Below are 20,014 nucleotides of genomic sequence, written 5' to 3' on the forward strand. Positions count from 1 at the left end.
ATTGCAATTGCAGCTGGGTAATCGGTTATTCAAGATCCTTTCTGTGGAAGAGGATGAAACCTAACTAAGCATTGACCTAACACGTTGAAATCACTTTGGCTTCTGATGTATTACCTCGCGCCAATTTCATCCAATTGAGCAATTTACCGAACTGTGGCTTTTTAATGTGGGGAGTGAATGGGTTGCAGTGTTTCCCAGTTCTAAGCAATCTACCATCTACTTGCTTACTTTTCCCTGCAGGAAGAACAAATTAGGAAACAATCTCACATAATCACTTCACCTTTTGTGTACAAAATAAGGTGCAACTGAACAGAATTGCTTGAATAAAATACCCTATTGAAAAATATTGAAATCAAGACAAATCTACCACTTTACATGAATAAAGATTAGCCATTGAGGAGACAGTCAGTCATTATATTGTAGTGCATTTGGCTTAAATCTCATAAATAGATCTTTTGTTCCAGACTGATCTGTAAATGGGGGAAAAAAGCATCCTATGCTATTTTTAGTTTATGAATCATCGTCTGTTGCTAAATCTCCACAACAGAATGTAGCTGGATGTGTTTTGACAGTAGTTCTTATTTACTTTATTTATACCACTTTTAGCTTGCTTGCCACCACTATTTTCCACATTGTGGCTGACATGTCAAGGAGCCAGCAGAAAATAGCTGGGTGAAATATGATACCAATGCTGCTCAGAATGTAGGATGTTTTAAAATGTCTCCAGTATGGGAACCATTGTATTATTCCATTTTAGTGTACCCCAGCACTGTGGCATCATCTGCGCACACTTAAAAAACAAGCACAATGACATTCTGGCCTCCAGGCACATACTTTCATTTAACATCTTTGTAAACAAAAAAATCAAGTCACACCTTAGAATGGGCAAAGGCTTGACTGATGATTTGACGATTAAGCTCTGACTACCTGAAGAAGCAAGTCCTGTAGTCTAGGGGATGGACACACACACTCACTCACTCACTTACTTCCATTGAAATGTCCAGCCTAAAATCCTCATGAGAGCACATTTTAGGGCCTGTTAGTAGAAGCACCTCCTCAGTCAAGATAATATATAGGGAGAGATGTTCTATTCTAGGTAATCAGGTCCCTCATCATTACACTAGCTCTTCCATCAGGGGGGTGCCGAAGTCGGCATGTGAGCTGATTTTCAGTGGCACTCACACTGCCCAGGTCCTGGCCACCAGTCCGGGGGGCTCTGCATTTTAATTTAATTTTAAATGAAGCTTCTTAAACATTTTAAAAGCCTTGGTTACTTTACATACAACAATAGTTTAGTTATATATTATAGACTTATAGAAAGAGACCTTCTAAAAACATTAAAATGTATTAGTGGCACGTGAAACCTTAAATTAGAGTGAATAAATGAAGATTCGGCACAGCACTTCTGAAAGGTTGCTGACCCCTGTCTTACATAGTGTGTTTCCTCAGTAGATATCAGAGTGCTTTACAAAGGAGATCAGTATCATTATTCCTGTTGTACAGCTGTAACCCTTTACTGGGTATAGCCAATGCCTAGAATAGCACGTGGAAGATGATGGGAAAGAAGAGCAGGGTATGGTATGTGGGTGTGATGCACACGCGCTGCCTCTCTCCACTAAGTAGACATCTGCTGCATTCTGCACTAGCTAAAGTTCCCAAGGAGCTGTCTTTATTTTGTAATTGTTTGTATTTAAAAAAAAATGATTGTATTAGTTCCCTTTTGATGCGTCAGTTGCATTTGGGCACGGCTCCATGGCCTAAGTGGCATACCAGATGTATTGGGTTAAATCCTTAACTGGTGTAAATTGGCATCTCTGTTGAAGTCAAATGGAGCTATGTTAGTTTATGTTGGCTGGCGTTCCGGACCATTATGGGGAAGAGACCCTGGAATTATGCAGCATTGTCTACTGTCCATTACAGTCAGTACAGTCTCCCTTGTGGTGGTTGTGTAATTAGATACAAAATTCATTTTATTTTACTCTGCCCCAAAATGTTCAATGTGCTGCAGATTTTTGTGTGCTGTAGAACTTATCAGGGGAAGCTGGAGCTTTGGGCTGTTGAGAGACAGTTGGGGCCTAGGTCATCTAGGAAGATGTGGGGAGGCTGTGGATTTTGGTATATAGAGGGCAACTGAGGAGGCTTTTTGTTCTGAGAAGGGAATGCATCTTTTCTTTACCTTCTCAGATTGGGTAGAGGAAGAGGTAGGGAGGCAGTGATTTGATTACTTCATTCCCCACCTCAGTCTGTTAACAGAAACCTCTTCCCAGTTTCTGCCACTACTTCCAACAACAATAGATAATCATCTAAACTTGGTGCTCCAGATAAAATGGTCAGCAGTGGAATGGCTAAGTAATGGGGTGGATAACTCAGCACTAGGGCAGGAAGAGTTAAAGGTTTGCTCTGAAGAGAGGGATGAAACCATCCTACAGCACCAGTCAAGAATACCAAGCCTGGAGGGAATAAAATGAATGAAGCAGGCTTCAGAATTGGGTTGCCCTAACACAAGGGGATTGTGGGTCTAAGGTGGAAAGGACTTGGGATGAGCAGCCTTGAACTGGTAACCTGAGGAGCAGTCAATCATGGGGAAGTAGCTTGGACTGTAATTGCGGTCTTTCTCTTTGTTTGTTTGTTAATACAAACACCCACCAGGATAGGGTCAAGTTTTGACCCTATGGAGCGTGCGTAAACGGCTTACAGCAGGTAGGAAAGTCAGCAGCTTTCACTTAGCTGTTATGAGTTTAAACCCCACTGATATGAATATGAGCTCTTGTTTCAGGCTGCTTGCAGACTCAGGCAAACTTTGGTGTATCAGTTAGGCCTGGTTCACATGATGAAGATTATCTGAACAACCAAAAGGACCTTAGAGCCCGAACCTAGTTTGCCTGTGAAGTCCAACATAGCAGTTAGGAATGGTGTCCCTGTTTCACATGCTAGTTTGTTTTATTTATATATTTATTTATTTAGTTGCTTTTCTGAATCAGTCGTTCAAGCAATAATAAACTAAATGAACAGAAATAAACTTAGTATGCAGCATAGGTACTAAGACATAAGCAGAGTTATGCACCCAGACCATCCATGAATGACTGTAGGCTGTCTGTGTAAAGGAGCTGGAATGTATTTCCATATAGATGTCCTTAATTTTATTGTTTATTACTAGAACAATCTGTTTAATACAAAAAAAGAATCCAGGTTGCACTGCAGGCCCATATCCTGCTGTATTATGCATGGTGCGTTATTTTGTGGCGCTGAAGGTGTTCCTTTTATGAAAATATTTGACTCTGAGTTTAACTTGCCTCCTTCTCCGAAGTGAAAAGGGCCACATTTGTTTTAACTCTAAATCTGATATTGATATAGACAAAGCATTCTTTTTGTGAGGACAATTTAGATTTTCATAAAGCCTTTGACAAGGTCCGTCACCAAAGGCTCTTATCAAAGTAAGCTGTCATGAGATAAGAGGGAAGGTCCTTTCTGGATCAGTAACTGGTTAAAAGATAGAAAACAAAGGGTAGGAATAAATGGTCAGTTTTCAGAATGGAGGGAGGTAAACAGTGGTGTGCCCTAGGGGTCTGTATTTGGACAAGTCCTTTTCAACATATTTATAAATGATCTGGGAAAAATGAATAAGCAGTGAGATGGCAAAATTTGCAGATGATACAAAACTACTCAAGATGGTTAATTCCAAAGCAGAATGCAAAAAGTTGCAAAGGGATCTCACAAAATTGGGTGACTGAGCAACAAAATGGCAGATAAAATTTAATGTTGATAAATGCAAAGTAATGCACATGAGAAAACGTCCCAACAATACATAGAAAATGATGTGGTCTAAATTAGCTGTTACCACTCAAGAAAGAGATCTTAGAGTCTTCTTGGATAGTTCCCTGAAAACATCCACTCAATGTGCAGTGGCAGTCACTAACAGTGTTAGGAACCATTAGAAGGACAGATAAGAAGATACAAAATATCATATTGCTTCTATATAAATCCATGGTATGCCCACATCTTGAATACTGCATGCAGATCTGGTCACCGAATCTCAAAAAAATATATTGGAATAGGAAAAGGTACAGAAAAGGGAAACAAAAATGATAAGAGCTTCCATATGAGGAGAGATTAATCAGACTGGGACTTTTCAGCTTGGTAAAGAGACAACTAAGGAAGGATATGATAGAGGTCTATAAAATCATGATTGGTGTGGAAAAAGTAAATAAGGAAGTGTTATTTACTCATAACACAAGAACTAGGGATCACCCAATGAAATTAATAGGCAGCAGGTTTAAAACAAATAAAAGGAAATATTTCTTCACACAACACACAGTCAACTTGTGGAACACATTGCTAGAGGATGTTGTGAAGGTCAAGACTATAAATGGTTCAAAAAAGAACTAGATAAGTTCATGGAGGATAGGTCCATCAGTGACTCTTAACCGGGCTGGGCAGGGATGAAAAACCATGTTGTGAAGTGTCCCTAGCCTCTGTTTGCCAGAAGCTGGGAATGGGTGGATCACTTGATGATTACCTGTTCTGTTTTTTCCCTCTGAAACACCTGGTATTGGCCACTGTTGGAAGACCTGATGCTGGGCTAGATGGACCATTGATCTGACCCAGTATGGCCATTCTTATGTTTATTAATGGATCATTACATGATTCATATTTGCTGTAGTCCTTTGCATGTTTGTTGTTATGATGTAAAATCTCCCTGTGAGAGTTTGTCATAGCGTAACTGACTTACCAGTATTGACTTCTATTCAGTAACTTCTGGATAGATAGAGCCCTGCAAATCTGTGGGTACCTGCAGACCATTTTTAAGGATCGGATGCCGATGCACCATTTTGTATCTGTGCAGGGCTGTATGGATAGAGTCAGATCAGTCATCATACCAGTGAGCCCTACTTATTTTTAATTTGCTTTCTTGTTGTCCTGTACAGTACTATCTAACTGACAATTCCACCAACCTGCAAAGTAACCTGTGACTTTCTTGCAGTGTTAAGTTTACTATATGGGTTATAGCAAACCTGGAAACTTCCAATGTCCAGAAGAAAAATTGACATGCCCTGTTTTCTCCAGTTCGTTTAACTGGGATCTTTCTGAGATTCTAAAACTCCCACTTACAAGTGCATAACGTGTTTCATTGAGAAGAATCCAAAAACAATTAAACTGATATTCCAACTATATACAGAGTTCACTTCAGCCACCAGTAAAATGCAGCCATCTCAGGGGTGAAATGTAGCTGGTGTTTAGAAGCAGAACTACCCAACAGTTAAGGACAGGACGTGAATCATACCATATTCAGTTGAAATCACTAGAGGAATTCACATAGGCAAAATCTATTTACCCCTTTGGAATTTGGCCAGGATGCTTGAGCAAACACCTGTATGCTTGCCAAAAAAAAAAAAAAAAGGCACCTTGAGATCTTTAATGTCCTTCAGTGGTTTCAACTTCAGTTTTGTCTCTTCTAGAATATGACCCCCTGCAAAGTGAGACCCACTAACACCATGCTGGGGAAATAATTTCATTACTGACTTGCAGAGACGAGATCCACCCACTGTAGATTCCATCCTGGTCCCATTGTAATCAGTAACAAACCTTTTTATTGATTTTCAATTAGAATGGAATCAGACCTTAGAATGGCCATCCCTATTTCTGGCAACATCCCAAGTGCTCTGACTATGGCCTAGTCAAATTTAATTATTATTTAAAAAAAAAATCTTTACACTGTAGCTATGGATTTATAAATCTTAGTGTTTTCAAATTTAGTGAAGGTCCATCAGAAGAACAAAATATTTCAGTGCAAGAAGGATGAAAAGCAACCAAGTACATCCCAGTGGTCTGTGCTACAAGCTAGAGATTTGGCATGAAACAACTTGAAAAGTGCCAGTTACTAGAAAATCTAGATGAACTTCTGGGTAATTTTAAAAATCTTTGTGGGGCATTGATTTTTAGTAGCATTTTTCATCACTGTGATGATGAGTTTAGCATTGTTAAATATCTGTCTAATCTCCCCTTTTTAAAAAAGCACATTAGGCAAAATGGGCATTTTTGTTTTGTTAATGCTTCAGTGGTAGAGAGAGTTGTGTTTAGACGCCTTCTGATAAAAGAATGTATATAGAAAGATTGTGTATGTATCTTGTTTTTTAACTGAATAGGCCCAGGCACACAACACTATTTTTCTGGCATTTATAAACACTGAATGACTGACAGAGGTGTTATCATTTAAGTCTTGAACAGAAATGCACTCAGTGGGAGCAGGGAGGGGGGCAGTCCAGACCAGTGAGGGATTGTGTCACCGCTGCTCTAAAATCTTGGGTGCCTTACAATGCTTTGCTGTTGAATCGCCCAACCTAGGCTGCTTACAGCCAATCTACCAGCATGCAGGTCACACCCGAGTGTCTGTATGCTAGACAGTCCTAATTCAGCATTTTTGACCCCAGCAGCCTGTCTACTGCTGTCATAACTTTCCTACTCAGATCTGAACCTTAGAGTTCAGAACATGAGAAGCTAGCATGAAACCTCCAAACTTAATTATCAGCTTGGATCTGATATCGCTGCCACCAGCCAGAAAATTCCAGTGTCTGGCTCACTGTGGTCTCCCCAAAACCTTCCCTGGGGGACCCCAAGACTCAGATTCCTTGAGCCTCACAACAAAGGGGAATAAACCATTTCCCTTCCTCCCCCTCCCCTCCAGGTGTTCCCTCCCTGGGTTCCTGGAGAGAGATACAGGTTCAAGCTCCGTGAATCTAAACAAAGGGATTCCACCCTTCCCCCTCCTTCTCTATTCCTGTTAAGTACAGACTCAATTCCCTCAAGTCTCAACAAGGGGAAAAAAAAACCAAACAGATCTTCAAAAGCAAAACTTTATATAAAAAGAAAGAAAGAAAAAGACATAAAAATGGTCTCTGTATCAAGGTGACAATATACAGGGTCAATTGCTTAAAAGAAAAAATGAATAAACAGCCTTATCCAAACAGAATACAATTTAAAACATTGCAGCAACTACACACATGTAAATACAAAAAAAACAATATAAACCTATTGTCTTACTGTCCTTGTACTTACAACTTGGAAACAGAAGATAGAGAGAGCACTCTCAGAGCCGAGAGGGTCACCGGACCAAGACAAAGAACAAAGAACTTACACCCAAACTTCCCTCCACCCAGTTTTGAAAGTATTTTGTCTCCTGATTGGTCCTCTGGTCAGGTGTTTCACGTCACTGTTTGTTATAGGTGAAAGAGACATTAACCCTTAGCTATCTGTTTATGACAACTGCCCCACTCTAGTTTTCAGCAGACTCCAACACACTCCCAGTCACAAATTTCCCCAAAATCATGTGCTCTGCAATGTCCTGCCCTCTCTGGACAGTTCAGTGAAATAATATGGTTCTTTTGCTCCTTTAAAGAGAGAGAACACACCAGTTTGCCACATCAGCTGGAGCTGACGTTCACTTTAGTACAAACACAGCAGTATTGGCTTAGATGAATAGTAAAACAAGTTTATTAACGTAAGAGGATGGGATTTTGAGTTCAAGTATGAGAGAGAAAGTTAGGAATGGTTAAAAGCAAATAAAAGGGAAAACTCACATCTAAAAGTCTTAATCTAGAAAGATTTGGTTTGAGGTTTTGTTCAAGATAGCCTTTCTCACCCACAGTCTTCCAGCAAAATGATGAGCCTCTCCTTTGTTCAGGATCTCTTCCAGAGGCCCGGAGATGCCGGTGCCTTGATCATTTTAGGTGAAAGAGATCACTTGGGGTTTTCTGCCCCTTTCTTTTATAGTCCATCGAACCTCTGACATGGATTCTTTTGAAAGTTACCTCACAAAATAAAGTTCATTCAAGCTGTGAGGAAGGTGATATGTAGACTGCTGGTGAAGGAGGCTCCATGCTCTCCCCACCACACACACACTTTTGTTTGCTAAAATGCAAATTGTTGTGTTTCCTGCCATCTCCTCCCCCTGCTGTCTTGAAGATCCTGTTTACTGCTTATATGTAAATTGAGATAAACACATGTCTTGGTTTAGGAGAGACTTGTTTAACGACTTTTGCCTAGGCAAGGCTGTCTGGTTTTGAACATGTGTTAATAACCTCATACGGGGGAATAGATAACTTTACATATAATGCTGCTGTATACATCTCGCCATGATATTATTGACCAGCGAGTTATTAGTTTTCAGATGATACCTCACAAAGCATATTGTGTACAGAAATTATTATAATACGGTGTAGGATGTGAATACAGAGGTGCTTTGGCTCGCACCCAGTATTGCACTATTTTGTTTTCTTAGCAAATGTATGACTTCATAACAGCAATACAAAGAATTAGGTATTGAAAGTGCCTCAGAAGCGTATATGCAATGGAAATGGATTAGATATTATTTTAATTCCACTCATTATATTAAACTGCTAACATCAAGTATAGGGAAGTCTTCACATCTCGTGTATTTGAGCTGTTGCATCAAGGTAAAAATCATTAGTTTGCTTTTGGATACATGATGTCTGATCTGCTTGAAGATCCTAGAACATTTCATCTGTTTCACTCATTTTCATTTCTGTTGGTATCCTTGGCAATTGTCTCCACAACCTGCTATCTCTTTTTTATTTTCTTAAGCAGGACTGGTTGGAAAACTTAGAAAATTTAAAAATATTAATGAAGAACAGAACATATTTTCTGTAGCCAAAGTAATTCATTTCCTGATCAGCCCTCTCCCTTATGCCTTCCATTCTGAGATCCTTGGTCTACTCCCTCCTTCCCATTTCTCTAATACTTTTCCTTTCTTGCACCTTTCTGTGGACCATCTTCTTTTTCTCTTCCTTCTTTCCATTTTTTGTGGTCATTCGGTTACCAATGGGAAGTTATCTCCTCATAGTAGTTTACATTCCCTCTATAATCCTAGCCTTCTTAGCATTTTTTTATACTTACTCAATATTGCAATCCCTTTGCAAAATCATTGAGTCTTTACTCCAAATCGTAGCCCATCTGTGTGAAAAGAAACACCAGAGTCTGCTCAGTGCACTCAAGGGGCAAATCAGCACTTTTTAGGGAGATGTTGCTACTCTTTTCTGTGGAGTTGTTGCTTTTTTATTTAATGGTCAGTCTAAACAAATTATGCCCAGATTTAATAATAGGAAGGTCCATTAAAAACCTTGTTTACCTACAGTCTAGTTAATAAATACACTGTTTGATTTCCCACCTATTGTGTCCAGTGTTTGTTTCCTTGGGGCAAGAATTTATTGCTGGATTTATGCTGAAGATTAGTAGCGTGCAATGTTTATTGAACCACATTGCTCAGACTATTAATTGCCTAGTAAAATCACGTAACTTTAATTTTATGCTAATTTATGTTAATTTTGATAATCTTTCCATGTAAATTTAGCTTCAAAGTGAAAATTTTGTCATTTAAAACGTGTCCCATGCTTCCTTTTTAATGAATGATTTTACGGAGTTGGTTATAAATTCACCTTACAACTACTTTAGTATGGATGATTTCTTCTTTTAAGCGTTTAGCATCCTCTGACGACAACCCCTGCAGTGGCAAACCATCTCAAAGTAAATGCAGCTGGCTTGCTGCACAATCATGAATGACGCTGCATTTAGTTATTAATAATTGAAGGAGCTTTGTCTCTTCCTGCTGAGTCCTGTATATAATTCATGGATCATAAACCTAGTCTAAAATCTAGGAAAAATTAAATGTTATTGAGCAGGAGAGGCTGGTGAGAGAGTTTATTTGCTAATAACTAGACCTTATGTATTTTCCCCAAAATAGTCTAACGAGAAAATTTAGAATGACTAATTAGCCATCTTCCAGCATTGTGGCGCTGTTGGTACTTGAAACTCTATTTCCTACTTTGACAGAATAAGATAGGTCTTAGACAAAAGTTTGCTTTCATCTCTAGCCGTTCTTTGTTCTGTAAGGTATATGGAAACTGTAACTTTATGCACAGCTCGTTTCTTTACTGTATTATAAAAGTTTGTCCCATACTCTTGGGAAATGGATAACACTGTCCTGTTTTCTGTAAAGAAACAAGTTCCAGAAGGCAAGTCTATTCCCTGGAAACCTGACCCACTTCCCCATAATTTACTTTAAATGGAGAGGGGAACAGTAAGTTTGATTTGGCCGGGTGCTATTCCTCTTAACATTCCTTTTGAAAAACCTTTACATTCAGGACAGTCCTAGGAAGTCACTTATCCAACATTCGCTCAAAAGACTGGCAACATTTGAATTATGTGAAGGTGGCAAGACTTGATTTTAAAAGCAGTTTATCAAGTGATACTGAAAACAGACTAGTATTTCTCTCATTAGTAGTTAGGAGTCTGTAGAATGTGTCCCGAGCATATTCCTCTCCTGTTTTGCTTAGTGGGAGTTGAGGGCACTGTGGAGGATTAGGCCCTGCTTTAACAGACTTGCTGAATGGGGAACACATTCTTTTCTGATGTAAATCAACAGCAGAACTGCCATTGACTTCACTGGAGTGCAAATGGGCTCTGGTGGTTATTATACGTTTTTCTAACTGCAGTAGCACCCAAAGGCCTCAATCAGAATTGGGGTTGCACTGTGCTAAGGACTGTACTGATATAGAAGAAGGAAGACATTATCCCAAATGATGCCTTGTAGCACAAAAGCAGAGTTTTACTTTTTATTACCATTCTTAAAATATTTTGTCGATCACTTATGTCAATAGATATGAAGATGGACAGTGCTGAGGATGCCCTTCTTCTTTTGATATAGTCAGAATAAATGTTGATTCTCTTTTTTAATGTGTTTATGGTCCAAAAAGTGACAGTGAAATTGCTCCTGGTTATTGTACATCTCTGCTCATTGTGCCACAGTGCCTAGTCAGAAGTCACAGCAGTTTAACTTATTGACAGAACAAGGTGTTCTCTACTGTCAGAATCACATAGCTGGGGAAAACAAACACACATCTGCCTCCAAACCCACTAGCAAGTTTCTGATTCCAGCCTTTGGTAGTACTGATATATAAAGAAAGGAGGAGTTAAATTTCCAAGTCACTGAACTGTCATTTCTATCTGTTTGAAAAACAGTGGTGTGATTTTGTTTGTTTATAAACATAAATTGAATAGTTTTATTGGTGAAGGATAAATATGAACTGTCAGAATGTCAATTTTTGTGACTGTACCACTCATTCCTGTCAGTCTGTTTTGAATTGTTGTATTTTATGTACGAGGCCCAATACGAAGATGATTGAATTTGATAGAAAAGCTCCCACTGATTGAGTTAATGGGGCTTTGGATCAGGCCTAGAATGATCATTACATTGGTAGCCATGTTGATCAGTTATCTGTCCATTGACTCCATGATTGTTGCATTTCACATTAGAGCAGCATTGTGTGTACGTGGTTTCTAAGGACATTTCATATCGTTTTAACAGGAATGGGCTAGCAAACTGCCGGATGAGGACAGAAAGTGAACAATCGTGTGGCTCTCCAGTCGTTAGTGGGGACCCAAAGGAGGATCACAACTATAGCAGTGCCAAATCTTCCAACCACAGGAGCACTTCACCTGCTAGTGACTCTGTTTCCTCTTCCTCTGCTGATGACCATTATGAATTTGCTACTAAAGGCAGCCAAGACAGCAGTGAAGGGAGTGAAGTTAGCTTCCAGAGCCACGAGAGCCATAGTGAAACAGAAGAGGAGGACAAAAAGCAAAACCGGAAGGAGACCAAGGACTCTTTAGCTGACAGTGGATATGCATCCCAGCACAAGAAAAGGCAACATTTACTGAAGGTGAAAAAAGTACCAAGTGACACACTGCCTCTTAAAAAGAGACGTACGGAAAAGCCCCCAGAGAGTGACGATGAGGAGATGAAAGAAGCAGCTGGATCACTCCTGCATTTAGCGGGAATTCGGTCCTGTTTGAATAACATCACCAATCGGACGGCAAAGGGGCAGAAAGAGCAAAAGGAATCCACAAAAAATTAGAACAAATCATCGATTTGTTTGAACTTACAAAATTTTGTTTCAGCACGTCAGGTGAATTCTAATGATTTGTGGCAATATCAGCATTTTTTGTTTTGTTTTTTCTTTTTTTTTCTTTTTTTGGACCCTTAAGATTTTTATTTTTAAAGGAGATTGAAGCCATAGAACTCATACTGACACTCAGCTAATTTACAAAAGCTTTTCATTCCCTGAAGACACAAAGTAAAAAAGCCAAAATCACCATTGCTTTCTCCAGCTTGTCGGAAATGCATGGTTGAGTACGCAGTGACATCAACATTATTGTGATGGGAGTACAATTCGGCCCTTGGAAATCCCTCTGATACCTAGAAGAGATGTGCATAATTCAGTAATCATTCAGGCCTGGCCCTTAGGTTAAAAAAAAAAATGGCCTTACAATTGGGTTATAAGCGAATGTGAATAAAGAGATTTGTAGGAGGCCTGGAGTCTTCAACACCAAACCAAGAACCGGTGGCAGTTGGATACAGTTGTGCCATAGAAGTCTTTGGACAGTCACTGGAGGCGATTGCGCATACAGTAATGCATTATTAGTGCTCCCTGTACTCTAAGTGGCTCATAATGTGAAGACTGATAACTTTAAGTTGTGGAAAATTTGAACTGTGTATGCAATGGGTTTCAGTGAAATGATGAGAAGAAATGGTTGGGGGTGGGAGGGAATTGTTAAAGGTATTATTAATCATTGAATTCTGTCTTCAATATTAAATTAAAAGAATGTTCAAAAAGCCATAAGCCTGAAGATTGGCACTGCGTGCAAAATAATAATAATAATAATATGGAAAACAAGCTATGTCTTCTAAACTGCCTGAGTGAAAAGCAATCAAGTCTAAGAAATTACAGTAGATATTACGGAAGTAACTAAATCAGAATATTTTTCTGTGGATCAAAAATATTTGGTCTAACTGGGGAAAAAATGCTACAAAACCTGCCATTAGTATTATGCTGTATTTAAAACAAAAAACCAGATACAAAAAAAGCATATTGATGGACAAGAAAATAGAATACAACAAAGAGCTCCTATACTGTCCTCAAAATTGAGTATGCAGTTAATGCCAGTCAGGATTCATCTGTGCAAAAACATCATCAGATTTCCAGATTCAGCCAGCGTAGCCAGCAGAAAATTCTGATCCACATTGCATGGATTTGAGGGAGGGGAAATTAAAAATAACAACTTTTTTTTTCAAAGATAACAAAATTCTTGTAAGGTAAATAATGTATTTAGCATGAAGCATGAATTATTTTCATATAAATATAGAAAATAGAGAAAAAGGCTATGCCTCTAATTTTTAAGCCCTTAGGCTTAGAGTCTTTTATTTTTGGGGGGTTTTTTTTTGTTTTTTTGTTTTGTTTTGTTTTGTTTTGTTTTGAAGCAGGTGTTTAAGGTTTAACCTTCTTCAGGGACAAACACTGACTGTTGGGGAACTTACTCTGCAATATTAAAAATATCTTCACACTCTGGTAGGGCTTGGATGGTTGAATTATACTGCCTTGTCTGCACATTCAGCCCCCTCTCCCTACTTCTGTTTTTAAAAAAAAAAAAAAAAGTGTGTCCTTTCTCTGCCTGTACATGTGTAACATGATGCAATAATTTGAGGGCAAATTTAGTAGTGAGTGTGTATGATAGAATCAAGAGAATAATGGGAGCTTAATTGAGGAAAATAATTTGGATTTGGTTCAGGGATAGGTATGTCAGTGAATAGCTTTGCTAATTTGCCATGAAAAGAAATGAAGTTAGTAAAGAGCCTTATTGATGGTGATCTGAGATACAGCACAGGGTTAGAGGAAGCGATTCAGGTATAGCTGTGCTACTCTCATGAAAATGTTGATAATTAGATTGGAATTCCCTGGAAGTGGTAGGGAAGCTGTGAAGAAAATACAATCTCTCCCACCCCAATTCGTGAATTTGGCATTGAAATCATCTACACTAAGAAATTCCTAGTGGAAAAAGGAACATTACAGGGACTGAAAATCCCTATCACTTCATAAAGTAAAATTATCTGTTGTCTTTAAAAACTTGAGGCCACCATATTTATCCTTGGTGTAGCTGTTTTAATCCATAGAGTTACACGAGGAAGGAGGATAGCCCATGAACAGGAAGCTATAGAAGGATGTGATCGCCCACCCAGTGGAGTAAAATCAAAATTGCACCATGAGGCATTTGGGTTTTTCATTTAGTTTAGGAAGTGGAAGAATTGTGCAGTGGATTACTATGGTTTGACAATATTGCTATGCTCAATGGGTGTTCTGTTGTATAGAAAACATACTACAGCACAAGGGTACAGCAGCAAAATGTATTTTTCTTCTGATTTGCCTAACCCAAGACCCTGATTATACTGTGAATTGAATAGTAGTCCATGGGCTGGATGAGTCTGGGAGAACTTTCAAGCAGCGTAGATTGAGATGGTGGGAGGCAAAGATGGTTTAACCCTTGCACTCAGCTGATCTGGGTGCAGGGTTGGTCCCCAGGTGTAAGTTAGAACCCTACCGACTGCTGCTGTCACATATGCTGGTTACCAGCAGCCCTGAGAACCAAAAACCCATAGCTTAGGGATCAGTGCAGCATAGAGGTGCATCAGCCATATTGCTTCCTCTGGGTAGAGTCCCTTCATGACTGCACTGGGGTCCTTCTCTTGTTGGCAGATATGCCAGCTCTGATAGTGCCACACAACAACTGCACCAAAAAATCTGGCCTCTTGTGTTTCAGGGACTTCTGGGAAGAGTAACTGCAAATGAAAATCCATTAACTTGCCCCAAAAGCCATTGTAATACACGCTTGTGCATATGTTGTTCCATCCCACCAGTCTGATTAATATTAAATACAATTAAGAGTAAAATTTAGTGGCATCAAGTAAATTTGAAGCAATGGGTTACTCCCCACCTTCGCCAGAGAAAATGACATGGTGACATGCTAGTGGGCAAAAATTGCTCTCAGTCACAAAACTGATTCCAGAGTAACTTTACTAACTAGAATAGTTACTCCAGACTTACACCAGTGTAACCTGAGATAAGTATCTGTTCCATAAGTACTATTTTCTAATTTGGCTACTTGATTAAATACGTAATTATCACTAGTGTTATCCACCCAAGAAAACAGTCTTGTACATAAATACCTAATTAGGCAGGTTGTCTTAAAATATATTATTTCTGTAAGACTTCAATAACTCCTTTATGGACTTGTTGGTATATTTAAATATTGGCAGGTGCAATTTGTAGCTTCTAGGCTGGCCTACTGGGAAGATGTCAATAGTCTGTGTTTTAAAAAATACTTCCAGGACCCATTAAAAGAGAGGAACCAGACGTTTGGTTATGTACTAATGCCCCCTGTAGACTATTCAAGAAGGGCATAAAGTATATGTGATTAAAATAATCTATTGATTTAAGTTAAAAAAATATTTTGTCCAGAATTCCTATACCTATAACTGATGACATTCAGTACATAACTACAGGTTGGTATGTTTAAAAAAAAAAAACAAAAACAACTTGTAAGCCACCTTTTGAAACATGCGATTTGTGCCTGATTGAGCATAGTAACTTCTTTGGAATTGGACTTGGTTCCATCAGTTAAATATTCATTTATCTGCATAGGTGTGTTCTTTGTACATTGGATTGGAAGGACTGTTTAAGGTCTGTCCAGTCTATTATGTAACCAAACATTATAGAGCCAATACAATGCATGTTCATAAATATTCTCAAGAATTAAATAAAAGAATAAATAAAAATACATTGCCAGCGCCTCAGTGCAATTGTCACTATTCTTAAAATCCTGCCAAAACTAACTAGTAATTGGATCATGTTATGGACTTCATTGTTTGCCAGACTTTTTTTTTTTTTTTGACAAAGCCATTTTTGAGGAAGAGCTCCTAAAATCTCTAAACGTCTATTTTCCCCCACTCTAAATATTTTTTAGAATCTTTCAAAATTAAGCTTTCCTCAAAGCTAGTATGAAAAAGATATTAGGGCAGCAGACTATCAATGGCAAGTTACAGATCTGAAAAGATTTGTTAAGGGTGGTTTATAATTAACAAACGAATCCTTACATTTTACAATGTTCATGTTGAAGGGAGAAACATTTGTAAGCCAGAGCTAATGCCACAAATAGATTCTGTTAAAGTCTGCAGGTGTAAAGGAATCAACCATTCATTGCTTGTGTGCTGCAAAATATTTGATGTTCTTTTGCAAAATCATTTTGATGAAGTTTTGCCTTTTAAAAATGCTAAGCACAGGTCTTGAGCAGCTTTGCTATTTCATCAAATGTATCTTCCTAAAAATGGAGCTTGATTGTGATCTCACAAGTGTTGAAACCAGGAGAGGCTCCAAGGGCATCACTGGAGTTAAAACCAGGGTTGGTGAGATGAGACACACACCCCTTTAGCTCTAGAAAATCAGCCTGTGAGCCCAATTCTCATCATCCATGGATTACATACTAGTGTATAATTCAACTGATGTCCTTGGAACTACTCCTGATTTATACTAGTGGGAGAAGAAAATCCCTAAACACACACACACTGGTCTTCTACTTTTGACTGAATTACTGCTTTGCTTTGAAAACTATGGACCAAATTCTCTACTTATTTGAACTCAATAGAGCTATAATGGAGTTATGTCAATTTTCATAAGCAGATAATTTGGTCCTAAATCATCCACCAAATGGTGCCATGGGTAAAATTTCTAAAAACACCTAAGCCAAGAGTGACCGCTTGACTTTAATTGAGAGAGAGGCTCCTAAGTCACTAAGGGCCAAATTTGTAAAGGTATTTAGGTGCCTAAAGGTGCATATAGATACCTGCCTAGTGGGATTTTCAGATATGCCTGGATGTTTTACTGCCTTTGAAATCAATGGGAGTTAGTTGCTTAGGGCTTTTGAAAATTCCACTATGCAGGTACCTGGGCGTCTGCACCTTTAGGCACCTGCACACATTTACAAATCTGGCCCTCTGTGGTTTTGAAAAGTGTACCCCCATGAGCTCTAGGTTCATAATAAAAGTATGGAAAACACGTTCACAATTTCAGATACAAATGCAATTCACCTCATTAAGCAAGTAAATCAGCTGGGTCGCAGCCGCCCAGGATATTTTTATTTTATTTTATTTAGAAAAGGTTGTTTTTAAAAAATATCTATCTATCTTCTTGACTTTGCCAGCAAAAGAGCATTAGAACCATGCATCCTCTTGATTGTAACAGAGTATCAATGTTGACAGTCTGACCAGTTAAGTCTTTAGTGTTGTTCTTCACAGCCCTCCAGTAATATATCAAACACTGTTATGCACATAATGCAGCACTGTGATCTAATTTAAATAATACTTTTTTATTATTTATACTACTCTGTGTAATATACATCAACACTTTGCTATATAACCTAAGTGATAACCCTCTTCTTCGTTATCTGCCAAACTTTGAACTTCTGTTTGGTTTATATTGCAATTAACACAGTTACAAAGTTGTAATTATGTCTTTTTCCTTTGAATCAGAACGTGTAAATCAAACTATACATCTTGTGTGTTTCTATTTTGAGATTGAGTTTGAGGATTTACACATAACATTTAGTGTTCTGTATAAATCTGCATAGCATTGTGAAATCAACTGTTAATCCCCTTTTCTTTAGGAAGTATTAATTGACAGTGGTTTATTAGGGTTTTTGTTTTTACTTTATTTCTAATACTGGTTATTCTTGAATTAAGCACAGACTTGTCAGCTGGGTTGCTTTATCCTTGATAGTGTATATGACCTTATAATTCTTCCACAATTCAGCAAACAAGTACTAGCTTCACTGACCAAAAAAAAAAAGAAAAAAAAAATCCTCAACCTGATGTGTCTATGGTGCTGTATTTTGCTGGTGTACATTTAAAATCAGAAATGAATTAACAGAGGTCACTTCTGAGTTGTGCTAAATGAGTAGCCTTTCCTCTTTTCTGTTAGCATTGAAACAAAGAGTATTTATCTGAAAATATCTAATTGTTTTTTTCTACTGTATCACATTTGCAATGAATATAGCATGGGATTTCTATTCCTTTTGTAAAGAGGGTGAAATTCGCCCAGGGCCTGATCCAAAGCCTATTCGAAATTAATGGGAATGTTTTTTCAGTTATATTCAGTGAGCTTTGGATCAGACCACCAGTGTTGAAGACCCATCACTTAAACCCAAGATTAAGGATTCAAGTGATGCAAAAGGCCTTGAGCTGGCATTCAACACTAGGGTGGATTTCACCTAAAGCTGATATTCCATATTGGATGTTCAGATGCTAATATGGGTAATATATCATAGCTAGAAATTGGACTCCATCCTTCCATTACTGTGGCCTGAAATCCCAATACCAATGTTTTTCTAGTTCAGATAAGACTGAAATTTAGTGCATTTTTAAGTTAATTGAACATTGTACATTTCCTGAGTATGTGTGTGGGACAACAATTAAAAGTAATACCTGCATTTGATAACTAATTCCATGCCTGCATCATTCACACTCACTACTTAAAACTGCCATCGTGTAAAATGTTGGGGGAATGACTTGTGTGTGTATGAAAAAACATTATAATCTTGTACATTTTTTATACTCTGATTCTGTAATATTTCTGAAGTATTTTGTTTTACAGAAAAAAGTGATAAAGCAATCAAAAGACCAAGAGGTTTAATATCAGTGCTTAAGGGTCACATGACCTTAACTGGCCAATAAGTTAATTTAGTACAGTAATAAGCCAGTTTGTTTTTTTTGCTGTACTTGGCGTATGAAACTGCCAGTTTCATGAAATATTGAAATAAGAACTGTGATGGGGGAATAAACAGTGATGTTAAGTTGTATTTGTGTTTACCTAAATGAGCAGTCCGAAGGCAAGTGCAATCAGCCGATCTTTAGGAAATATGAAAGTGTTGATTTAGAAGCATACTTGCATTTTACATTTTCTTGATGTGTAATCATATTGCCAAAGACAAACTATTTCATCAGTTATTATTGTAAATAACACTTTCCCAAAACCTACCATAAAGTTTCTGTGATGTATTGTCTTCCAGTTGCAATAAAAATTACTGAGTTGCATCAATTGAATAATTGTAGTTTTGTGTATACTTGCTTGAAAATATATTTAAATATTAAGTAATAGTCAATATTTTTAAAACACTAATTGCTGTATGAGTTCTATTTATTTTTATTCAATTTGAGTAAGTTTTATTCCCACAGTATGATCTCTCTTGCACATTCACTCCACTGGGTGCCAATGCATTGCTCATGTGCAATTGAATAAATAGGATATAGGAAATAGGATTTCACTAGGAGTGTGGTGAAGCACTGGAATGGGTTTCCTAGGGAGGAGGTGGAACCTCCATCCTTAGAGGTTTTTAAGAGCCGGCTTGACAAAGCCCTGGCTGGGAGGATTTAGTTGGTGGTGTTCCTGCTTTGAGCAGGGGGTTGGACTAGATGACCTCCTCAGGTCTCTTCCAACCCTAATCTTCTATGATTTTATGATACAGAATTTTTCATCTTGCTAAAAGGACTGTGTGCCTGATTCTCTTCTCATATCAGTTTTACGTGAATATAACTTACTTCATTGGAATTACTCCTGTTTTACATCCAGCATAAACCGGAGAAGAATCCAGACATATATCAGATGATATTGTGTAATCAAGAATATTTCCGTCTAAGTGGTGCAACCAGAGTCTGAGCTTAGTTACACCAGTGCAAATCCAAAGTCAGTTCATTGACCCATCTTGCTGTTTCTAGGACTCCTACTGTAAGCAAATGCAGATAAACTACTCAAGCAAAGATGTTCAAAAATTGGTACCTAAACTAGATTGCCAAATCCATAGTTGGGCAAGTACTCGGTGGCCTTATTTTCAAAAGCACTGAGCCTCCAATGGCTCTCATTGAGTTCAGTGGGAATAGGTGCTGCTATTTGTGAGAATTCTTGACAATCAGGGCTTAATTTGGAGTTAGAAGTCTGGCCCAGGCACTCATTTTGAAAATCTTGGTCTCAGTCTTTTGTTTAGCAACTGAACAGTGAAGGGTAAACAGTGTTGTTACCTTATTACAGCCAATCCGAATGCTAGAATCCTATTCACAAAATTA

General features: G+C 38.2%; 1 protein-coding gene across 7 annotated transcripts in view; it reads left to right on the plus strand.

The window, feature by feature from the left end:
• FOXN3 (forkhead box N3) overlaps window positions 1-15,651 on the plus strand; it is a 333,675-nt gene extending 318,024 nt beyond the window's left edge. For all 7 annotated transcript variants that reach the window (XM_030558952.1, XM_030558953.1, XM_030558950.1 and 4 more), the window contains one exon: window positions 11,378-15,651. In XM_030558952.1, the coding sequence (XP_030414812.1) occupies window positions 11,378-11,927 (550 nt within the window). In that variant the 3' untranslated portion in view covers window positions 11,928-15,651. The remainder of the gene's footprint in view (window positions 1-11,377) is intronic.
• Window positions 15,652-20,014: the final 4,363 nt, after the last annotated feature.

The sequence above is a fragment of the Gopherus evgoodei genome, chromosome 4, assembly GCF_007399415.2.
Source record: "Gopherus evgoodei ecotype Sinaloan lineage chromosome 4, rGopEvg1_v1.p, whole genome shotgun sequence".
Classification (NCBI taxonomy): domain Eukaryota; kingdom Metazoa; phylum Chordata; order Testudines; family Testudinidae; genus Gopherus; species Gopherus evgoodei.